The sequence below is a fragment of the Gossypium raimondii genome, chromosome 9, assembly GCF_025698545.1.
Source record: "Gossypium raimondii isolate GPD5lz chromosome 9, ASM2569854v1, whole genome shotgun sequence".
Lineage (NCBI taxonomy): Eukaryota > Viridiplantae > Streptophyta > Magnoliopsida > Malvales > Malvaceae > Gossypium > Gossypium raimondii.
The window spans coordinates 33,248,151-33,268,004 of NC_068573.1; the positions used below are offsets into that span (position 1 = coordinate 33,248,151).

At 31.5% G+C, this 19,854-nt stretch overlaps 1 protein-coding gene and 1 long non-coding RNA gene across 6 annotated transcripts; one reads left to right on the forward strand and one right to left on the reverse strand.

The window, feature by feature from the left end:
• Nucleotides 1-2,738: 2,738 nt before the first annotated feature.
• On the reverse strand, nucleotides 2,739-9,909 carry LOC105799125 (uncharacterized). 5 transcript variants are annotated; one of them, XM_052620962.1, is made up of 9 exons: nucleotides 9,285-9,909; nucleotides 9,020-9,206; nucleotides 8,743-8,876; nucleotides 8,548-8,660; nucleotides 8,163-8,427; nucleotides 7,375-7,527; nucleotides 3,215-3,294; nucleotides 3,090-3,139; nucleotides 2,739-3,005 (listed from the first exon to the last, which is right to left on the reverse strand). In XM_052620962.1, exons 1-9 carry the CDS (start codon nucleotides 9,897-9,899, stop codon nucleotides 2,845-2,847), a joined length of 1,758 nt encoding a protein of 585 aa, XP_052476922.1. In that variant the 5' UTR covers nucleotides 9,900-9,909; the 3' UTR covers nucleotides 2,739-2,844. The 5 variants fall into 5 exon arrangements, 3 of the variants coding, with proteins under 3 accessions (XP_052476922.1, XP_052476921.1, XP_012484982.2); XM_052620961.1 differs by lacking the exons at nucleotides 3,090-3,139; nucleotides 3,215-3,294 and adding exons at nucleotides 7,063-7,112; nucleotides 7,187-7,266 and having other exon boundaries at nucleotides 2,740-3,005; nucleotides 9,285-9,907; XR_008188784.1 differs by lacking the exons at nucleotides 3,090-3,139; nucleotides 3,215-3,294 and adding exons at nucleotides 7,063-7,112; nucleotides 7,187-7,266 and having other exon boundaries at nucleotides 2,921-3,005; nucleotides 7,383-7,527; nucleotides 9,285-9,905.
• On the forward strand, nucleotides 5,025-6,638 carry LOC105799127 (uncharacterized). Its single transcript, XR_001135476.2, has 2 exons — nucleotides 5,025-5,301; nucleotides 5,552-6,638. It is a non-coding gene; the product is annotated as an uncharacterized LOC105799127 (long non-coding RNA).
• Nucleotides 9,910-19,854: the final 9,945 nt, after the last annotated feature.

Below are 19,854 nucleotides of genomic sequence, written 5' to 3' on the forward strand. Positions count from 1 at the left end.
AAATGTAATTGTGATACTCTAATTACACCCGATTCGGCAAAACTCACAAATTATAATAATCATCCAAACATGTCACATTTATATAATTACAAACATTTACATCTCAATCCACCTACTACTTATTTGATTAACCGACTTTTTACTCATTCTAGACGAATTGACTGGTGGGCTTACTGTACTGAAAACATTATCTGCTTTGGTGGGCTTATAAATAATTGCTGCTCACGGGGTTCATATATACAAAAACCCCTAACTGCCTCTTCTATTTTAGACCTTTGTTCAATTGGGTACAAATGAAGATTCCAACCAAATGCTTATGGTAAAGAGTTAGTATTATTGTTGAAAACAATGTGAATATCATAACGGCCACCCCCTGCAAATTCGCGGCCAATCACTATCTCCATCCTTAATTCAAGTTTTTTTATGAGATGCTTTGAAGATGATGGCCTCACACTAACCATGCATAAAGGAATCAATTTGAGTGGGGACTCCAATTCTGGGCGTAATTTAGGGCCAAAAGGAATCGGTTCAGTGCCAAAATTATAGTATAGTAAAAAGAAGACAATCAAAACTTGAGACCATATAGGGGGCATCAGGAAGCAACATTTGTGGGATTTGAGACCATGATTTTTTGTATTGTATGGTAGCAAATGTAGCCGCATTTTCCTTTACATTTCGGATAAAGCTAAATTCATGAGCAGACAAAGAAGTTGCTTATTATATAGGGAATCGATTGAGTTTCTTGGGAAACTTACTTCAAAGTTAATGTCAAATATCTGTTAATTAAACGAATATAGAAATCAAGACAATGATATATTTGAATGGTTGATGATCCACTTTATTTTATTTTTGGCTTTTTTACAAATTAAAGTTTCCATCTAGAGTGCAATATTTGACAATTTTGCTTGGGTTTGTTTATTTTTAATTGACAATTTTGATTAATTTTGTGCAATATTTTAAGTGACTATCTGCAACAATTTTTAGTGACTATCTATTGAAGGCATGTTGTAGAGTATTATGTGTGGAACTAAGAGAGTTTACTGTTGTTCATTGAGATCAACATTTGTGAGTATAATTGTTTTATAATCACTACAATTAAGTTAGATTTAAATCATTTCTTGTAAAATAAAGATTATAGTGATTTATCTTTTGAGAATATTTTGTAGGTATAGAATTATGTTCAAACTGCGCAAAAAATTTCATATATTACTATTATTTTTTACTTAAGTAACTCAATAAAACAACTTATTTAATAACTTCAAGACTTTTAATAGGTGTTAAAGCTAGACATCGGACGAATTTGGCGAGAACCTTTGGTTAGTTGCTAAAACATGGAAGGAAGCTCAATCAATCTTCAAGCCACCTAAACTCAATTGCTCAAACAATGCTTACTGTACAGCAAATATGAGGACCTTTAAAAAGTCATCGATGAGAAAGTATGGAACGCAATCTTAAATGGTTGGAAGTCTCCATTAACTGAGGTTAATGGTGTTTCAACTCCCAAACTTGAAATCACTTCGATAGCTGAAGAGATAATGCAGCTAGATATAACTCGAAGGCTCTAAATGCAATATTCAATAGAGTAGACCTCGGGTGTTTAGAAGAACTTACAACTGTATCTTTGCTCCCAAACCTAATCTGATAAGCATAATCTAATTATGTGATCAAGGAGGGGGGGAGAACATTTGATAACTATTACAGATTTGTGGAGCCAATACATCAAACCTTGAATTGTGGGTTGAATGTCTTGGAGATGTACACTTTAGAGGCTTGTTGGTTAGATAGAATGTTGTTCGTGGTTTGCCCAAGCTGGGGGGAGCAATTCGTAAGTTGTGCAGTGAATGTTTGAAAGAGAAACAACATGTGTCACATCCTTGGTTGTAATTTGTTTAAGGAACTAATTTTTTAGAGTTTTATACATGGATTTAAAGACATGAAATCATCCTAAGTGATAATTATAACGAATCCAATCTGACCCCAGACATGATTTTGTAATGTTATATTTAGGGTTTGTTTATCTGTGTTTAAAAAGTGTTTTTCCCTTAAATTATTTACTGAACAAACTTTAGTTCAACTTAAAAAGTCCTTTATCTTCGGTTGAAAAAGTTAAAAATTTGAACTTTTTCTAGGCCAAAAGTGATTTTAGCTAATTAATTACCTTTTTGTCCTCACCAATTTTCACGATAACAATTTCTTCTTCTCTCTGGTTCTTTTTATTTTCCTCCTATTTTCTTCCATTTTCAAGATCTTAAAAAAATATTTTTAAAAAGAATACAACTATGCTAATATCTAATTACAAATATTTCATGATTATATTTAAATATTTAAAATATAGTTTATATATTCTAATTAAATTTTATAAATAATTAATATTAATTACTTAGATACATTTAAAATTAATATTTCATATATATTAAAATATTAACAATAAGTTATAATAAATTATTTTTATATTCTTGCTAAAATATCATAATATTAACTAATTTGAACATTATTTAAATGCATATTTGTTACTTTATAATACAATGTCAAAAATAAACATTTTATTTCTTAAAATATTTTTAACAATAATACTAAACAGTTAAATTTTAAATCAAATTTTTCAAAAGTACTTCTCAACCATACTTTTCCACTGCACTTTTAAAAATATTTTTCAAAAGTAATACTAAACTAGCTGAAGATAGGATCTGTATGCATACATTTTTTTAATTAGATCCATATGAATACATTTAAACATTAATAAGAGAAGCCTTAAGTCTGGGTATTAATTATTAAAGAGAAGCAAATTGATTAAATTTCCGTCTTGGAAATTAACTAATTAATTAAGTAAACTATTCCTATTGTTTAAATAGAATATGGCTTTGAGATCAGCATAGTACTGGCTTTGAGATCAGCATAGTACTGAGCTATCCATCCTCCGATGATCTTCACCTCTGTTTGTCGTTGCTTCACCAGCCATTCTGGATCGCTTGCATTTTGTGCATATAGATCCAAGCAATGAGATCCTGCATTTTATACATAATTTTCATTACTTTTCTCTTCCATTTTTCTATACTAATTTTAATGGACTAATAAATATATATACTTACCATTTACAGTTTTTACAGCAAGAATACTTTCGGAAATATTCTCCAGAACCCTACAATAAATTTAAAAAATAACTTAATTTGCCTTCTATTTTGTATACGAGACTTTTTTCATGTATGATTATTACCCGCCCCCACTGTAAGGATCTCGCAAACCATTTGAAAATATGATGTTGCTACCAGATCTCTGGAGAATAAGTTTTATATCCTGCAAAATTTTGCATTTTTAAATAATAAGAGTACATAATTGAGGTTTTATCAATAATAAAATATTAAAAAGAAAATATTAAAAGTACATGGCCACCGTAGTAAGAAGTGACCCAATGAGGGCGAGGAGGAACACCAAAGATTGTCTTGCATTCTTGTATAACGCTGGTTAGGTCAAACGGAGCAGGTTGGAACATCGTCCCGTTCTCGATGCCTATGGGTATTACCATTTCACTGCATGTCTAAATATATATATATGTCATAATATTATTTTAAATTTTTATACTAATTACTTCGGTTAAAATATTAATTTATATTTTTATTAAAAAACATTTTTAATACTGAATTATCTAATAATATCGTAAAGGTAAAAAAAAGACTAAAATGTTAAATTAAAGTTTATAGATTAAAATCATAATTTAACTTAAAAAAAATTTAAGAGATGGTTTGTTTATTACTCGTGACCGCACTGTTTCGTTGTTTATGAGCAGGGAGGAGAGATAAATAATATATGTAAAATAATATATATATCCAGTAAGTTAGGACACAATGTCTCGAATTCTCGATACGTAAAAAAATGCTTGTTTAAAAGATATTTTCGCAATCTCGGATTTTAAAAAAAGGAATCACGACCAGTAAGTTAGAACGCGATTTTTTTAAAATCCCGAGATCATTTAAAACTTGAGTTTGAAAAGATTCGTGCATTTAGATTTATCATGAAAATCGAAACCCAGTAAGTTAGGGTACGATCTTCTCGAATCTAAACACGAAATGCCATTTTTAAAACAAATTTTGTTATATCGAGTAAAATAAAACACGAAGTTGTTGTAAAGAATGTGAAAACTAATTACATTGTTGATATGCATGGCAATATCATAACGAATACTGAAAGTATAAAAATAATACGGGCAATAATAACTAAAATAAAATAAATAAAAAGAACAAATCGATAACATGCGAAATAATAAACCGTAACATATAAATAAGATACATAAAGATACATAAATACGTATAAATATTATAAAAATACATGTAGATAAATATGTACATGTGGGTATAAATAAAAAAGAATAAGAAAATAAGAAAAAATATAAAGATATCAAAGAAACTATATTTCAATATATAAAATATATATAAATGAATATGTACACATATATTCGTGAGAAAAGAAAGAAAAAGTGTATGGATATACATATATTAAAAAGAGTATTTATATATTAAATAAATTAGAAAGAAAAAAAGTATACATGTATGTACATTTAAGCTATTATATAATAATAATATGATAAGTAACAATGATAATAATAATAATAATAATAATAATAATAATAATAAAATTACTAAAAGAAAGGGACTAAATCGAAATAAAAATAAAAATATTGGGCGAATTTCAAATAAAGAAGACGAAAAGGACCGAACTGCAACACGCGCAGAAAGGGGGGACCAAAATGGTAAATAGACCAAGTACCCCAAAACGCGGCGCTGCAATGGACCTAATTAAAACAAAAATAAAATTATGGGGCTAAATTAAAAATAAAAGAAAATAATGAAAAAAGGCCAAATTGCAACGCGCCACAAATCGGAGGGACTGCGCGCAAATATCCCATTTGAAGAAAACACGCGGATCCTCCCCCTGGGTCGGGTCACCGCGCGGGTCAGGGGTGCCTTAAACGGCGCCGTTTTAAAAAAATTTATTTAAACTAATTTTTCAACAAAAAAATATTCATTTAACAGCAGGAAAATAAAAAAAATCTGGCTTTTCTCTCTGTTCTTCAAAAAACCCGATGTTCCCCTCCCCTTTTTGAGTCCGGCCACGGCGCCGGTGAACTCGCGAAGGCTTCGCCGTAGCCTCACCGCGGCTTCGCCGTGCCGGAAAATAGAATGAAAAATAAATCTCCCTCCTTTTAGCCCGTTTCCCCTTTAGCGCGGCCCTAGCAAAACCCCAAAGGTTTTTTATGGCCTCGGCGCATGGAGAGGAACACCGACGGTGGCGCGTCGCTAGCAAAAGGTATCTCCTTTTCCTCTTTTTTGATTTTAAAGAAGAGAAATCGAAATAAAAAAAAACTATGAAAAGTAAAAGAAAACAGGAGAATAAAAGGCAAAATCACCTTGAAACCTTTTTTATTTCTTTTGTTGATATGTGTTTTTTGATACAAAAATCGGAAAAAAGAAAAAGAACCCCCTCAAAGTTACATTTTTCGACTTTTATAGCCCATTTTTGCTACTGTTTGTCTGTCTTTTGTTTTTCTTCCTTGCAGGTGACGGCGCAAGTGGGATGAGCAAGTGGGCGACGGTGACGTGCGGCGACGGCAGTGGCCAGGGCTAGGTGCGGCGCCTAGATGCGGCGCTAGGGTTTCTTTTCTGAAACCTTAGCTTGACTTTGGTGAAGTTGGGCTTGTTGGGTTGGGTTAGTTGGACTGGTGGGTTAATTGGGTAGTTGGGTAGATTTTAGATGGGTTTGTAATGGGCCGGGCAAAACGGGCTTGTACAGTTATAATAGAACATTTTGAGTATTTCAATTATCGGTCCCCAATAAACTATTTTCAGAGCTTGGTTCGGATTCCGCAATCGACGCATTCAGGGATGGTGATAATGAATTTTGATATCGATAGAATCACATATTTCAAATTGTAGCAGTTTTGGATAAAGCGAAGTGTTTAAAGCAAGGTTGGTCGCAATGGATGACAATCAAGTGGAGGGAGTTGATTTCCTTGACGTTTTCTCTCCTATTGTGAAACACATGTCTATTCGTGGATCATTGGCCCTTGTTTCATTATACAACCTTAATTTGAAGACTACGAGTCTTTTGATTTCCAAGTTTGAGAATGATTTGTGGGGGTGTACCTCGCATTTATCAGACAATTTGCAGGCACTTAACAAAGACATGCGAGATAGACACAACGTTATGATGTGAAGGACACCGATGTCGTGATGAGGGGCGACGACACAACGAGGGACGTTGTGATGACGCAACGAGTTCTCCAATTGACAGAGAGGGCGACATTGTGATGAGCAAGCACGGGACATCACAACAGCACGACGTATTATTCCTCAAGTAATACAGTCGCGTTTTGACAACCAAGCAGGACTTCTTCTCCCAATCGAACTTTGATTACTTGAGGGATATTTTAGTTGTTTTATCCCTTTAAACTTAACCTATTTAAAGGGGCTTTGTATCCCTATTTCGATGAGGCAATTGAAGATGTAGTACTATAGGGGCTTTTCTTTAGGGGCGACAAGATGTAGTCGCAAATGATTTTTAGTAAGAGTTTTTGTGGTAACTATAGAAAGAATTTTGTATGCTTTTTGAGAGAACTCTATGAGAATTAAGATTTTGTTTTCTAATTTGTTCTATGAGAGTTATAGCTTTGTATTTGGGGTTTTAGGTAATGTACGTTTAGTACATTTTTTTAATTAGATCCATATGAATACATTCAAACATTAAAAAGAGAAGCCTTAAGTCTGGCTATTAATTATTAAAGAGAAGCAAATTGATTAAATTTCCATCTTGGAAATTAACTAATTAACTAAGTAAACTATTCCTATTGTTTAAATAGAATGGCTTTGAGATCAGCATAGTACTGAGCTATCCATCCTCTGATGATCTCCACCTCTGTTTGTCGCTGCTTCACCAGCCAATCTGGATCGCTTGCATTTTGTGCATATAGATCCAAGCAATGAGATCCTGCATTTTATACATAATTTTCATCACTTTTCTCTTCCATTTTTCTATACTAATTTTAATGGACTAATAAATATATGTACTTACCATTTACAGTTTTTACAGCAAGAATACTTTCTGAAATATTTTCCAGAACCCTACAATAAATTTAAAAAATAACTTAATTTGCCTTCTATTTTGTATACGAGACTTTTTTCATGATGATTATTACCCGCCCGGACTGTAAGGATCTCGCAAACCATTTGAAAATATGATGTTGCTACCAAATCTCTGGAGAATAAGTTTTATATCCTGCAAAATTTTGCATTTTTAAATAATAAGAGTACATAATTGAGGTTTTATCAATAATAAAATATTAAAAAGAACAAAGAAATATGGTGAAGAAAATATTAAAGGTACATGGCCACCGTAGTAAGAAGTGACCCAATGAGGGCGAGAAGTAACACCAAAGATTGTCTTGCAATGTTGTACAAAGCTGGTTAGGTTAAACGGAGCAGGTTGGAACATCGTCCCGTTCCCGATGCCTATGGGTATCACCATTTCACTGCATGTCTAAATATATATATGTCATAATATGATTTTAAATTTTTATACTAATTACTTCGGTTAAAATATTAATTTATGTTTTTTTATTAAAAAACATTTTTAATACTGAATTATCTAATAATATCGTAAAAGTAAAAAAAAAAAAAAGACTAAAATGTTAAATTGAGTTTATAGATTAAAATCATAATTTAACTTAAAAAAAAAATTGAAGAGATGGTTTGTTTTAAAAATATATATTCCTCATGACCGCACTGTTTTGTTGTTTATGAGTTGGGAGAGAGATAAATAATTTTAAGTATTTATGTCAAAAGAATATATATATATAATCAAAATTAAAAAAAAGGGTCATTTTCGATTTAGCCGTCTTAATTAAAGCTCAATTAAATAATCATTTATAAGGAACAGATAAGAACTACCAAACAAAGCAATAAACGTTGCCCCAAAGTTTGTTCTATATATCTTGTTGGTTTTAGCATTGACATATTTATGGTATTAATATTGTCAATATTATTTATTAATCTAAGAAATTAATTTATTTTAAAAATAATATTTCGAATTTTAACATCAAAATATGTATTTGTTTAATTTTTCCAAGATTAGTCTTAGATAATATTTGGTGAAATGAGTATGTGAATATATACCTGCCATCTCCATCCTACAATTTCGGAATCATTGGTTGGTGGGCAAGAAGAATCATTGGTTGATGGATTAATATAGCAAGAACAATTCCCTCTATAAGCAACAACGCCTGCAAAAATCTTACTAAGAATATCTTGCTTTTCATTTGCTCCATCGATTCCTCCACATATCACCGTTACTGGATATCGTGGGGGCCTATCATATTGTGCTGCTGAGGCATACATATTCTTCAACGCGATTTTTAGCTCTGAAGATTTGTTCAGAGGTCTAGTAACCAACAAAAGCAATTAATTGGTTTATTACATGAATTAAATTTCGGGTTTAATTGTACTTTGATAGAATTATATGCATGCTTTCAAATGGAATGGGGGAATTGGATGTTCATACTTGCAAGTTTTGAATATCGTGCTGAGGTTTGAAAGACCATTGGGTTGGGAAGCAATTTTGTCGATTACAGACCACGAATTTCGTATGGTTTGGTAGCAGCTCTCACTCGCTTCCTGTACATGATTTCCTTATCACATTAAAATTGAATTCACGAGGTGAAGAAAAATTAAGTCGAAAGTTAAGGGTAATAAATACCCTAAAATCCTTGGTGACGACTGAATAGTAAGCTCCACTTGGTGTAATTTTATCGAAGTAAAGAATTGGAGCTGATGAGGCCAAAGCTCCCAAAGCAACATGAGGATACTTTAAACGTAACCATGAAGCAAGCACTGTTTTCATTTCCATTGAAAAACAAAAATGATTACCAACAGTAACGGACAGGGGCGACCAAAAATTATATAATTTTAAGGTGTCCAAGTTGAAAAAATTTGGGCTAAAAGGTTAAAAATTTTACGATAATTATTGTACTTACTTCCTCCATAGGATCCTCCAACAACGATGACCGGAGAATAAAAAGCACGAAGTTCGTTCTTGATATGCATGATGATTTCTGCATAGTCAGCTATAGCTTGTGCAGAGTTGAAATACCCCAAAGTGCTTGCATTTTTAAAGGCTTCTTCTCTTGATCCAAATGGTATTGATATCCCATAGTATCGATGCTGATCAAGGTATATATATCGATAATCAATTTCATAGAAACTTGTTTTTTCTTTTTTAATGCAGTTTCAATTCTTTACCTCAATGTAGACGAGGAGAGCATTGAAGCTGACGGCATTATCATTGAGAAAACCGATTGAGGTAAGAGAAACGTTGAGATGCGACTCCGCTCCGAGATAGGCTAAAATTGGCGCACTGTTGTTTGCTCCGCCCCAATATTTGAAATTCATGACGTATCTTTGCTGGAAAGTGGCGTTGCTTTGAGGTTGGTAGTTGAAGTGATCAAGTGTTTGAGGGTAATAGAAAGTTTGAAAATCATCTGAAACTGCTGCCGAAGATAAAAGGTCAGGGTCTTCCATGATTATTCCTCTCGTCGGGCTAAGCCTCGGAATGTCTGTCCGGCCGGCAGCGATGCCAGTGGACGCAATTGAAAGAATCATAACCATGAATTTAACCCATTTGACTGGAAATTTAGGAGAACAGTTCATTGCTCTGATTTTATCTACGAAACAGTAGTATGATTTATTAGGCTCTGTTTTTTTAGCTTCGAAGGTTTTGGCAATGCCAGGGTCCAAATAACAATTGCTCATATATATAGTAATACGGCTCCTCCCAAAAGGATGCTCACAAGAAAATGAGTAAAAATAAGAATTTGTTTGCTCTAAAGCCTTGTCCATCTTGTCTATGGGAAGCATGCTGCTCTAAAACTTTGACCATCTTGTCTATGTGAAGCATGCTTCTTTTAAGAAATTGTAGTCTAGATTTAAATTATTATTATTATTTAAAGGTATAGTCTACATCAACATTATTTAAATATGTGATTGAATTGCTATTACAAGTCAATTCACCTTAATTCAATTAAAAGAATTAGTAAAATATCTTTATATATTTTAAATAAATTTAATTATTATAAGGATATTTTTTCTTCTTATTTTTAAAATAAACAATAAAAATTGCTAAGGTTAATATTTGAACTTAACTACAAGCATCTATAATTTTTTTACCTGAAGCCTTTTTTAATATTCTTTTATAAAATTTAATGTTATTACATAAATTGTTTCATCCACGTTCAAAAATAAATTTAGGGAGTTGGTAGGCCTGATCCCTCTAAAATTTAAAACTTTCTTTAAAATCTTTTAAAATTTTAATTTTTATTTTGATATTATAATTAGTTTTAAGAAAATAAATTTGTGTTTGCCCCAAAAAGTTTTTTACTTTTTTAATTGAATTTATTTTATAAAATATATAATTTTGTAATAAATTTAGTAACACTTTTAGTTTAATTTGGTAAACTAATACAAAGTAGTACTTAAATATTAATTTGGTAAAAATAAAGTTAAATAATTATAATATTCAATACAAATTAAGCATTTAATTTATTTTGTTTTTCCTAAATTTTATTATTTAAGATTATCTCGAATTTAAAAATACTTAAAGGTAGGCTCTACCCGTAACATGTATATATCTCGGCCCCCCTTATCAACAATTCTAACTTCGCCCTTCCCACATTATTTGTATATATCAATAATGCCATTGATTGAATTGGTGGTACAAGTAAACTCGGTATCAACTAAAAAAATGGCAATACCATTATAAACAATTGGAGTGCATTTAATGTTATCAATTTGTTGTATTTATCTATTTAAATTTCCTTTTTCATAATTTATTCTAATTTTTTTGTACATATTGCATATATGTTAGTTTCAAACATTACATTTCATTATTTATTGTATATTATTTTTAAACGCGTATATGCGTTCTAAATACTTAGTTTTCACATGCATACGTGTGTGATAAAATTTCTTGTTATTATTATCGTTCAAGATGAAGTCTAAGGTTAAATTGGATTTTTAGGTCAAATATATTATTAGTCTTTGTATTATGTGTAAGTTATGGATTTAATCCAATTGAAGAGTAAGAAATTAGAGTTGATAGTGCTCCTGATTTTGCATCATATGAACCTGTCCACAACCTTGCAGCTGCTAAATCAGCCAATATTTTTTCCTACGTTGAAAATCAGATAAATGCCATAAATGCTGAGCTACATCGACTTAACCAGGCCAAAGATGCTTTTAAGTTCCTACTAATTTAAAATATGAATTTTTGACAAAAATGAGGGGTATAGAACAGGGGAAGCAGCAAACAGAAATAGGGAAGAAAGATGTTCACTTCCTTTTTCTTTTAACATAAAATTGAAGCTAACCCAAACGGCTAGCCAGAGAACTAAAAATTTGAGCTCCTTTCTTGCCAAACTAATAACTCCACCGCCGGAGGTGGATTCTAGAAGACGTGTAAGCCCAAAGGAAGTCCCCAAGCCACCTTAATCATTGCATCCGCTGCAGAGTTAGTATTCCGTGAGATGTGTTGCATGATGATTATTGATGGTCTATAAAACCAATAAACTATTTTTTGATACTCTACTAATATGACCGCATTTTGGTGTGCGTGCGTTAAGATTATGAATAAACACAAATACAACTGTAACTATAGTTATAGCCGTATATTGCAAGCGTGACAGGTTAGTTGTAATATTTATAAGTGTTATAATAGAACATTTTGAGTATTTCAATGATCGAACCCAAGAGAGTGTCAAATTGATAAATGTGTTTATCAAATTAATTACAAGTTAAACAATTACTAATCTAATCGAGTTGGAAATATTAGTGCATCCGAAAAATTAATCTGAATAAACTAAATCTAAATTATCAACAAAACTAAGTAATCTAATTCAATTCTCCCTTGCCTTAGAACTACCCAAATTATCAAAGCGATGGTCAATTGATCCACTAATTGTTCACTAAGCTAATAAGCATGACATGAAAATATTGCGTGCCACTCCTAACTTGGATTCTCCTTTCAGTCTCATCCTAACTAGAAATTACCACCTAAGCTCTCCTCTCGGTCTTACATAGGCACATAAATCTCCTTTCGGTCTCTCTACGTGGCACATTCATAATGAAGTTATAAATGATAAGATATTCTTTCGGTTTCACCTATCTCGATTTTCCACTAGAGGTGTCAATTCTAGTGTATAAAGCACTTTGATACAAATGAACAAATGATAAATCACAAGCACGAACATCAATTTAGATCAATAATTAATTTCATAATCAGTCACTGACAAATTTAGCACATGACCAAACTTAAATCCCACACAAACATTTTAACAAACACATGATAGACATAAACTATAAAAGACAAGAGTTTGAGAAAATGTTTATTAATAGATTGAAATCCGATGAAGCCCACAAGCTTGATCATCTCCATTAGCAGAGTTCTTGACAAAAGAGAAGAAAACCTACAACTATGGAGAGAATTTTATGCCCCTTTTGAGAGAATTCTATGAGAATTAGGGTTTTGTTTTATTGTTTTCTCTATGAGAGTTAGGCCTTTGTATTCAAGGTTTTGGGTAATGTACGTTTAGTACATTTAGATTTATTTTCTCCATATTGTACTCTCGTTTATTTACTCATTTAGTGAAAAGCCGAAGCCTCCTTGTGTCTATGGTTTTTATCCTCTTCGGAGGAGTTTTCCATGTAAAATTTGTGTGTTCAATCTTCTCTACCTTTTCTATTTCATTGTTTATACAAATCGATCCCCAATAAACTATTATCAGAGCTTGGTCAGATTCTGCAATTGACCCGTTCAGGGATGGCGACAATGAATTTTGATATCAAGAAGTTCGATAGAATCACATATTTCAGATTATAGCATTTTTGGATAAAGCGGAGTGTTTAAAGCAAGGTTGGTCGCAATGGGTGACAATCAAGTAGAGGGAGTTGATTTCTTCGACGTTTTCTCTCCTATTGTGAAACACACGTCTATTTGTGTATCATTGGCCCTTGTTACATTATACAACCTTAATTTGAAGACTAGGAGTCTTTCGATTTCCAAGTTTGAGAATGATTTGGGCTTGGTTGACATTCTGCAAAGATTGAGTTCGACCCGTGGCGGGGCCTGGAGAAGAAGGTATGGTAAATACAAGTCAATTTGGAGATTTGTGGGGGTGTACCTCGCATTTTTCAGACAATTTGCAGGCACTTAACAAAAACATATGTGAGATAGGCACAACGTCATGACGTAAAGGACACCGATGTCATGATGAGGGGCGACGACACAACGAGGGACGTCGTGACGACGCGACGAGTTTTCCAATTGACAGAGAGGGCGGCATCGTGACGAGCAAGCATGGGACATCACAATGGCGCGACATATTCCTCAAGTAATACAGTCGCATTTTGACAGCCAAGCATGACTTCATCTCCCAATCGAACTTTGATTTTTTAGGGATATTTTAGTCTTTTTAGCCCTTTAAACTTAGCATTTTTAAAGGGGCTTTGTATCCCTATTTCGATGAGGCAATTGAAGATGTAGTACTACAAGGCTTTTCTTTTAAGGCAACAGATGTAGTCACAAATGAGTTTTGGTAAGAGTTTTCATGGTAACTATAGAGAGAATTTTGTATGCCTTTTGAGAGAACTCTATGAGAAATAAGATTTTGTTTTCTAATTTGTTCTATGAGAGTTAAGGCTTTGTATTTGGGGTTTTGGGTAATGTACGTTTAGTACATTTAGATTTATTTTCTCCATATTGTACTCTCATTTTTTTCCACGTAAAATTTGTGTGTTCGATCTTCTCTACCTTTTCTATTTCGTTGTTTATACGGGTCGATTCCCAATAGAAAAAGCTTATGTACCAAATTAGGAAAAATGTCAAAGTTCAGGTACCAAATTGGACAAAAAAAGCTTAAGTACCAAATTAAAAAAATGTCAAATTCAAGTTTTAAATATTATATTAAATCTTCTTTTCTTTTCTTTTTCTTTTTACCAATAGTAGCTATTCTTTCTTTTATCTTTTATTATTTTAGACTTTGAGTTTTCTTGCTAGTTTTAACTGCACAAAATGTAAATCAATTACACATTATTACAATTCTATTGTAATATTTTGCATAATTACACAATCACCTGGAACATTATTTTTAAAAAATATTACTCAATTACATAAATTACTATAATTTTGTGATATTTTGTGTAATTACATAAAATATTACTAAATTACATAAATTATTACAATATTTATAGTGTTTTTTATAAATACATAAAATATTATCTAATTACACAAATTACTACAAATCTAATATTAGGTAATATGAATTTCACAAAACATTATCAAATTATATAAATTATTACTATTTTTATAATATTTTATGCAACATTATAGCATATAAAAACTCATATAAGGAGTTTTTCTTTAGAATTTTCCTACTTTACATTATTAGTTGAATTGCAAATATATGTACATGGGCCCCCAAAAAGTAAGAGAGTTTGGGTAAAAAGATAGATTTGAAAAATAGACTTTAACAAAAAAATAAGGCCTGTTTAAAAAATGGTCCAAGCCTCGGGTGAGGCTTTTTTGGCCCAGCCTGAATATGCAAAAAAAAAAAAAAACTATTATTTTTTCTTGCTATTTTTTACTATTTTTTTGCTATTTTCTTGTTATTTTTTTCACTATTTTGCTACCATTTCACTATTATGTTGCTACTATGTTATTTTTATTGTTTGGATATTGTATAACTCTTGTTTTATTATTAATTTTGTTACTATTTTAGAGGCATTTGCTTGTTAAGTTATACCTATCTTAGTGTTATTTAAGTATACATATTTTTTTAATTTATTTTCAATTTGTTGGGAAACATTTATTTTAATTTTTAATATCTTTAATATATTATATTTAAAAAAGTATATAATAAATAATATAAAAAAAATTTAATACAGATAGACCAAATCCAAATTTTAACATTTTTATCTGAGTCAAATTTAAACAAAATATTAGACCAATTTCTTAATCTGAATTCAGACCTAACAAATGAATCTAAAATTTTAACTGGCCCAATCCGACGTGTCAACACCTCAATATATATCTCAATATCTTCCCAAATCTTCACATTTTCCCACTTTTTTTTTTCCTTTTGTTTTCCTTTTCAGTGTCGATAATTGATTCTCATTGTTTGGATTTAAATGTGAAAACAAATTATTAAAAAAAGTGAAAATAATCTGATTACTTCCTGCATTAATCGTCATCAAATTGAACAATCACATGGCTTAAGGCTATCATTTTGAGTTGAAATATCGATCATTTTCTCGTCTGCTCTCGAGATAGCAAATATAATTGATTTTTATATGAAATTTACCAATATTTCTATTAGTTTAGTGAATTTCCAAATGAGAGCAAGTCTTTTATTTTATTTATTTACTGAATTTAAAATTTTATTTAAAGAATATTGAACTACATACTACTTAATCAAATCAGCATTGATTACAACAATTGGGATTAGCATTTAATACCTTCCACTACTATATGTCCCATGTTTCTTCTATATTTATTTTATTTTTACTAGATATTTACTACCTTATAAAACTTCATTAACAAAATGTACAAGGTAATTGAATATGTATGTGTGAAAGAAAAGAAAAAATCGATTGATTTATAGAATTATTAGCATTAATTCTTGGATTGGGACAAAAATTTGCTCCTCTTCTGTAACCAAAAAAGAAAAAGAAAAAAGTGCTGGCCAAATGTAGGGCGAATGGAATTTCACAGCTTATGAGTCTAGGGAACTTAATGCGACAAAAAGCATGACCTATAAGTTATTAAGGGTGAGTTTGGATGAACGGTGTGTTTAATTGCGGTTAGTGTAAAAACAGCAGTGGCGGTGAGATTAGATACTGTAGTGATACTGGAGCGTGAGACAAAAAGTAAGCTAAACGCACCGCACTGCACCCAATCGCCCATCCAAACCCACCCTAAGTCAATATATGTATCACATTACCAAGAAAGTTCGAATAATCAGGTTTGTATAATTGTCTTGTGGAAAAAATAGATCATGGAAACTCGTTATGGAATCGGAACAAGATATCTTATCGTAAGTAAATTCTAATTGTCGCCACCAATCACTTTCAGGAGGTGTGATCGGGTTACCTCAAAATTTGATTGTTTTAATTAGAGATTTAATTTGCTAAAACAATATTTTTCGGTCTACAAAATCCATAAAATAGGTTTGGGAGTCGATTATACACGAGGAAGGATTAACACCCTCGTTACGCCTAAAATTGGTACCTCTAATTAATTACTTGATGTCTTTAGTACCGAGAAATTGAAAATTTGAAAAGAGTTTAAAACAGGATCCCACTTTGCATAATATTATTTTTAATCAAAACGTATGTAAAAGGACCTCTTATCTCGAGGTAACAAAAGGTCACATCCCGTAAGTTACGTCACGACATCTCGAATCCTCAAAAGTAAGCTTACTTTTTATTTTATTATTTAATTAAATCTCATGTATTTTAATTTTAAAAGGATGTTCGGTCATCTAGGTTCAACGAGAAAGTCGAACCCTGTAAGTTAGAGCACGACTTCTCGAATTTCCAAATACAGAACATTGCTTTATTTTTAAAAATTTCTTTTTTTTGAATAACAAAAAATGTAATATTTAAAACGATGTGTATTTATCTTATTTAGATATACGTCAATGGATAAATATATCTAAACCTAATGTATAGTATAGTGATAAATGGAATAATATATAATAGCTATATATATGGGTGAAATGTTAGAATAAACAAATAGAGGATTACTATAATAATACTAATGTAATTGTAATATATTAATGATCAAATCATAATATTAATAAAATAAATAAGGTAATCTTAAAATAAAGTAAAATGGAATATGCATGATAATAAAGATAAATAAACATGACATAAAATATCAAAATAATAAAAGAAATAATAAAATAGTGAAAATAATAGAAAAATTAAATATAAAATAATAACGATTATAATAAAATGCACAAATAAAAGAATATGAATAATCTATTTTTTAGATGTAAAAGGATAAAGAAATAATAATAAACAAATAAAATATAAAAGTTTGTGGAAAGGTTGAAATTAAATAAGCTAAGGATTAAATCGAAATTAGAATGAAATTAAGGGGATGAGTTGTAAATAAATAAAAAATAATTAATAAAACAGAATAAAGGATTAAAATGAAACGTGCGAAAAAAATAGGGACTAAATATCAAATTATCCCGCACTACTTAAACACACTGTTCCATATAAAGTGTTCATGGGTCGGGCGGCCAGGCCCGGCCCAACGGCCCGCCCAAAATATGAGAGGGTTCGGGTAAAAATATAGGCCCGAAATATGGGTTTGGGTAAGAAATTAGGCACGTTTTAAAAACGGGCCGGGCCCCGAGTAAAATTTTTTGGCTGAGTTCTGGCTTTTACTTACCTACCAATTTAATTAATATAATTTTTTTATTTTTTATTTTGTCATTACTCATTAATACATTTCCCATTTCCCTTCCCTTCCCCATTTCCCCCCGACCCCAGCTAAATCCCTAACCCCTTCCCTCCCCTTTTTTCCCCCAAATCAGAAATCCACCTCCACCGATTCACGACTCCATGTCCACGACTCCACGACTCCACGGTGCTTCTAGCCTTCTTCGTCTTCTTAAAGGTGAGTTTGCTGTTAACCTTTGAATTAGTTTTTTGCTTTGTGCTTTTTGATTTTCATTTTTATTCGAATCAGTTCCCTCACTTGCTTGTGACCGTAGATGTATAATTTCATTTGATGTATCCGTTCTTTTCTTGCTTGTGACCTGCTTTTCTAGTAGGAATTCTTCTGTCTACATACTATTCTCGCTACTACAGAAATAGCTTAAGTGATGTTCTTATCAATATTGGTTCTCCTATGCTTCAGTAGCTATCCTTCTTTCTGTCTCTGCTATTGGATGTCATAGGTTAGCTTGCGGATTGGTCTTCATTGCGTCTTTTGGTTGGATTATTTTTCATTTGATGTATAATTTCAGATATTTGTTGAAAGCCCGGATGCTAAAACTTCAATTTTGATTTTATTATTATTATTATTATTATTATTATTATTATTTGGTTTTGGATTTATAGGTACTTTCAATTCTGCGATTATTCTACTTTCTGAATCACTGAATTGATTTTATCTCCTAAAAAGCATATATTTTTAAGAACCGGGATAGTGCTTGATTTTGACTTTGATCCTTTACTTGAAGATTCATTTTAGATCTTTATTTAGTTGGAATACTGCTGAGAGATTGTGTTGCTTAAATCTCCCTTGCAAACCCTTTTTTTCTCTTCTATTTGACGCATAAGTTTTGCTTTACTTGGATGTGAAATCTGTTTGAAGATCTAACTAAAACTCATGTTTTTGAGTGATTTTTTTTGTTTGTTTTATCACAAAACCTTTTTCACTACTGGGAAAGAATACTTGGGCAATGATTTCAATTCCATGTCAACTTTATAATTTTGTTGAGTTGTGATTTGTGAAGAATTTGTGTTTGATTATGTCTAGCTGAGTATCTTCAAAAAACCCAATTTGTAGATTTGAGGCTTTTTTTTTTATCTTTATTGACAATAGAGCTCCTACCAGTTGAAGTCATTGGAAACATTTTGTCTCGGCTTGGAGGTGCCCGAGATGTTGTGATAGCCTCTGCAACATGTTGGAAATGGCGAGAAGCTTATATTTGTTTTAATATATATGAGTTCGGTTATGTTGTTTTAATATAGTTTTTTAATAAATTGTTTTAATATATTGTTATAATATACTTTTATAATTATATTGTTTTAATATAATGTTTTAACTTTTAAATTTTAGTATACTGTTATAAATATACATTTAATTTGTAACACATTAAATTTTAGTTTCTATACTTTATTTTTAACATAAAATGGTGCTTATATTTTTATAATGTTATTAACTAAATAATTAATCTATATTAATTTTTTGATTAAAACAATAATTTTTAATGTAATATACTGTTTTAATAATATACTGTTTTAAAATTTATAATATACTGTTTTAATATTAGTTTTAACTTTTAAGTAAAAAAAATGGGTCGGGCCGGGCCGGACCCGAGCTTAGGAATTTCTCCCTGGGCCGGGTCTGGACAAAATTCCAGGCCCATATTTCAGGCCGAGCTGGGCCCGGGCCTAGGACTCAGGCCAAAATTTTTTATGGGCCCGGCCTGAACCCGGCCTGGCCTGGCCCATGAGCACCTCTAGTTTCATAGGGTCCAAAATGAAATAAAAATAAAATTACGTGGCAAAAATTAAAAGAGAAAAAGAAATGGGACTCGATTTGAAAACAATAAAAAAACAAAGGGACCAGGAAAATAAATAGACCACACCCATATCAAAACACGCAGGTCTTATGTGGTTCGGGTTGATTATTGGGCTAAAACGTCAAAACGATGCCGTTTCAGAAGTCTGTTCCCGAAAATGACCCAGGGACCAAAATGAAGATGAAATAAAATAAAATGATAAAAATATAAAGAGTAAAAAGGACTACACTGTAAATTGTTTAAAAAGCAGAAGGGCCAAAAGCGCAAATAGACTATTTCGCTAAAAAACACGCTAATCCTAGGTTGGGTCGGGTTAGTTCTCAGGTCGGCCCCAAAACGACGCTGTTTTGGGGCTCTTGGGGCTTGGGTGAAACGACACCGTTTCACTATGGCTATTTTAGTTAATTTTTAAAAAAAAATCATTTTAGCCCTTAAATAAAAAAATCCAAAAACCCATCTCATTTTTTCTTTGAAGCAGACCCTAAGACCGGCCACTA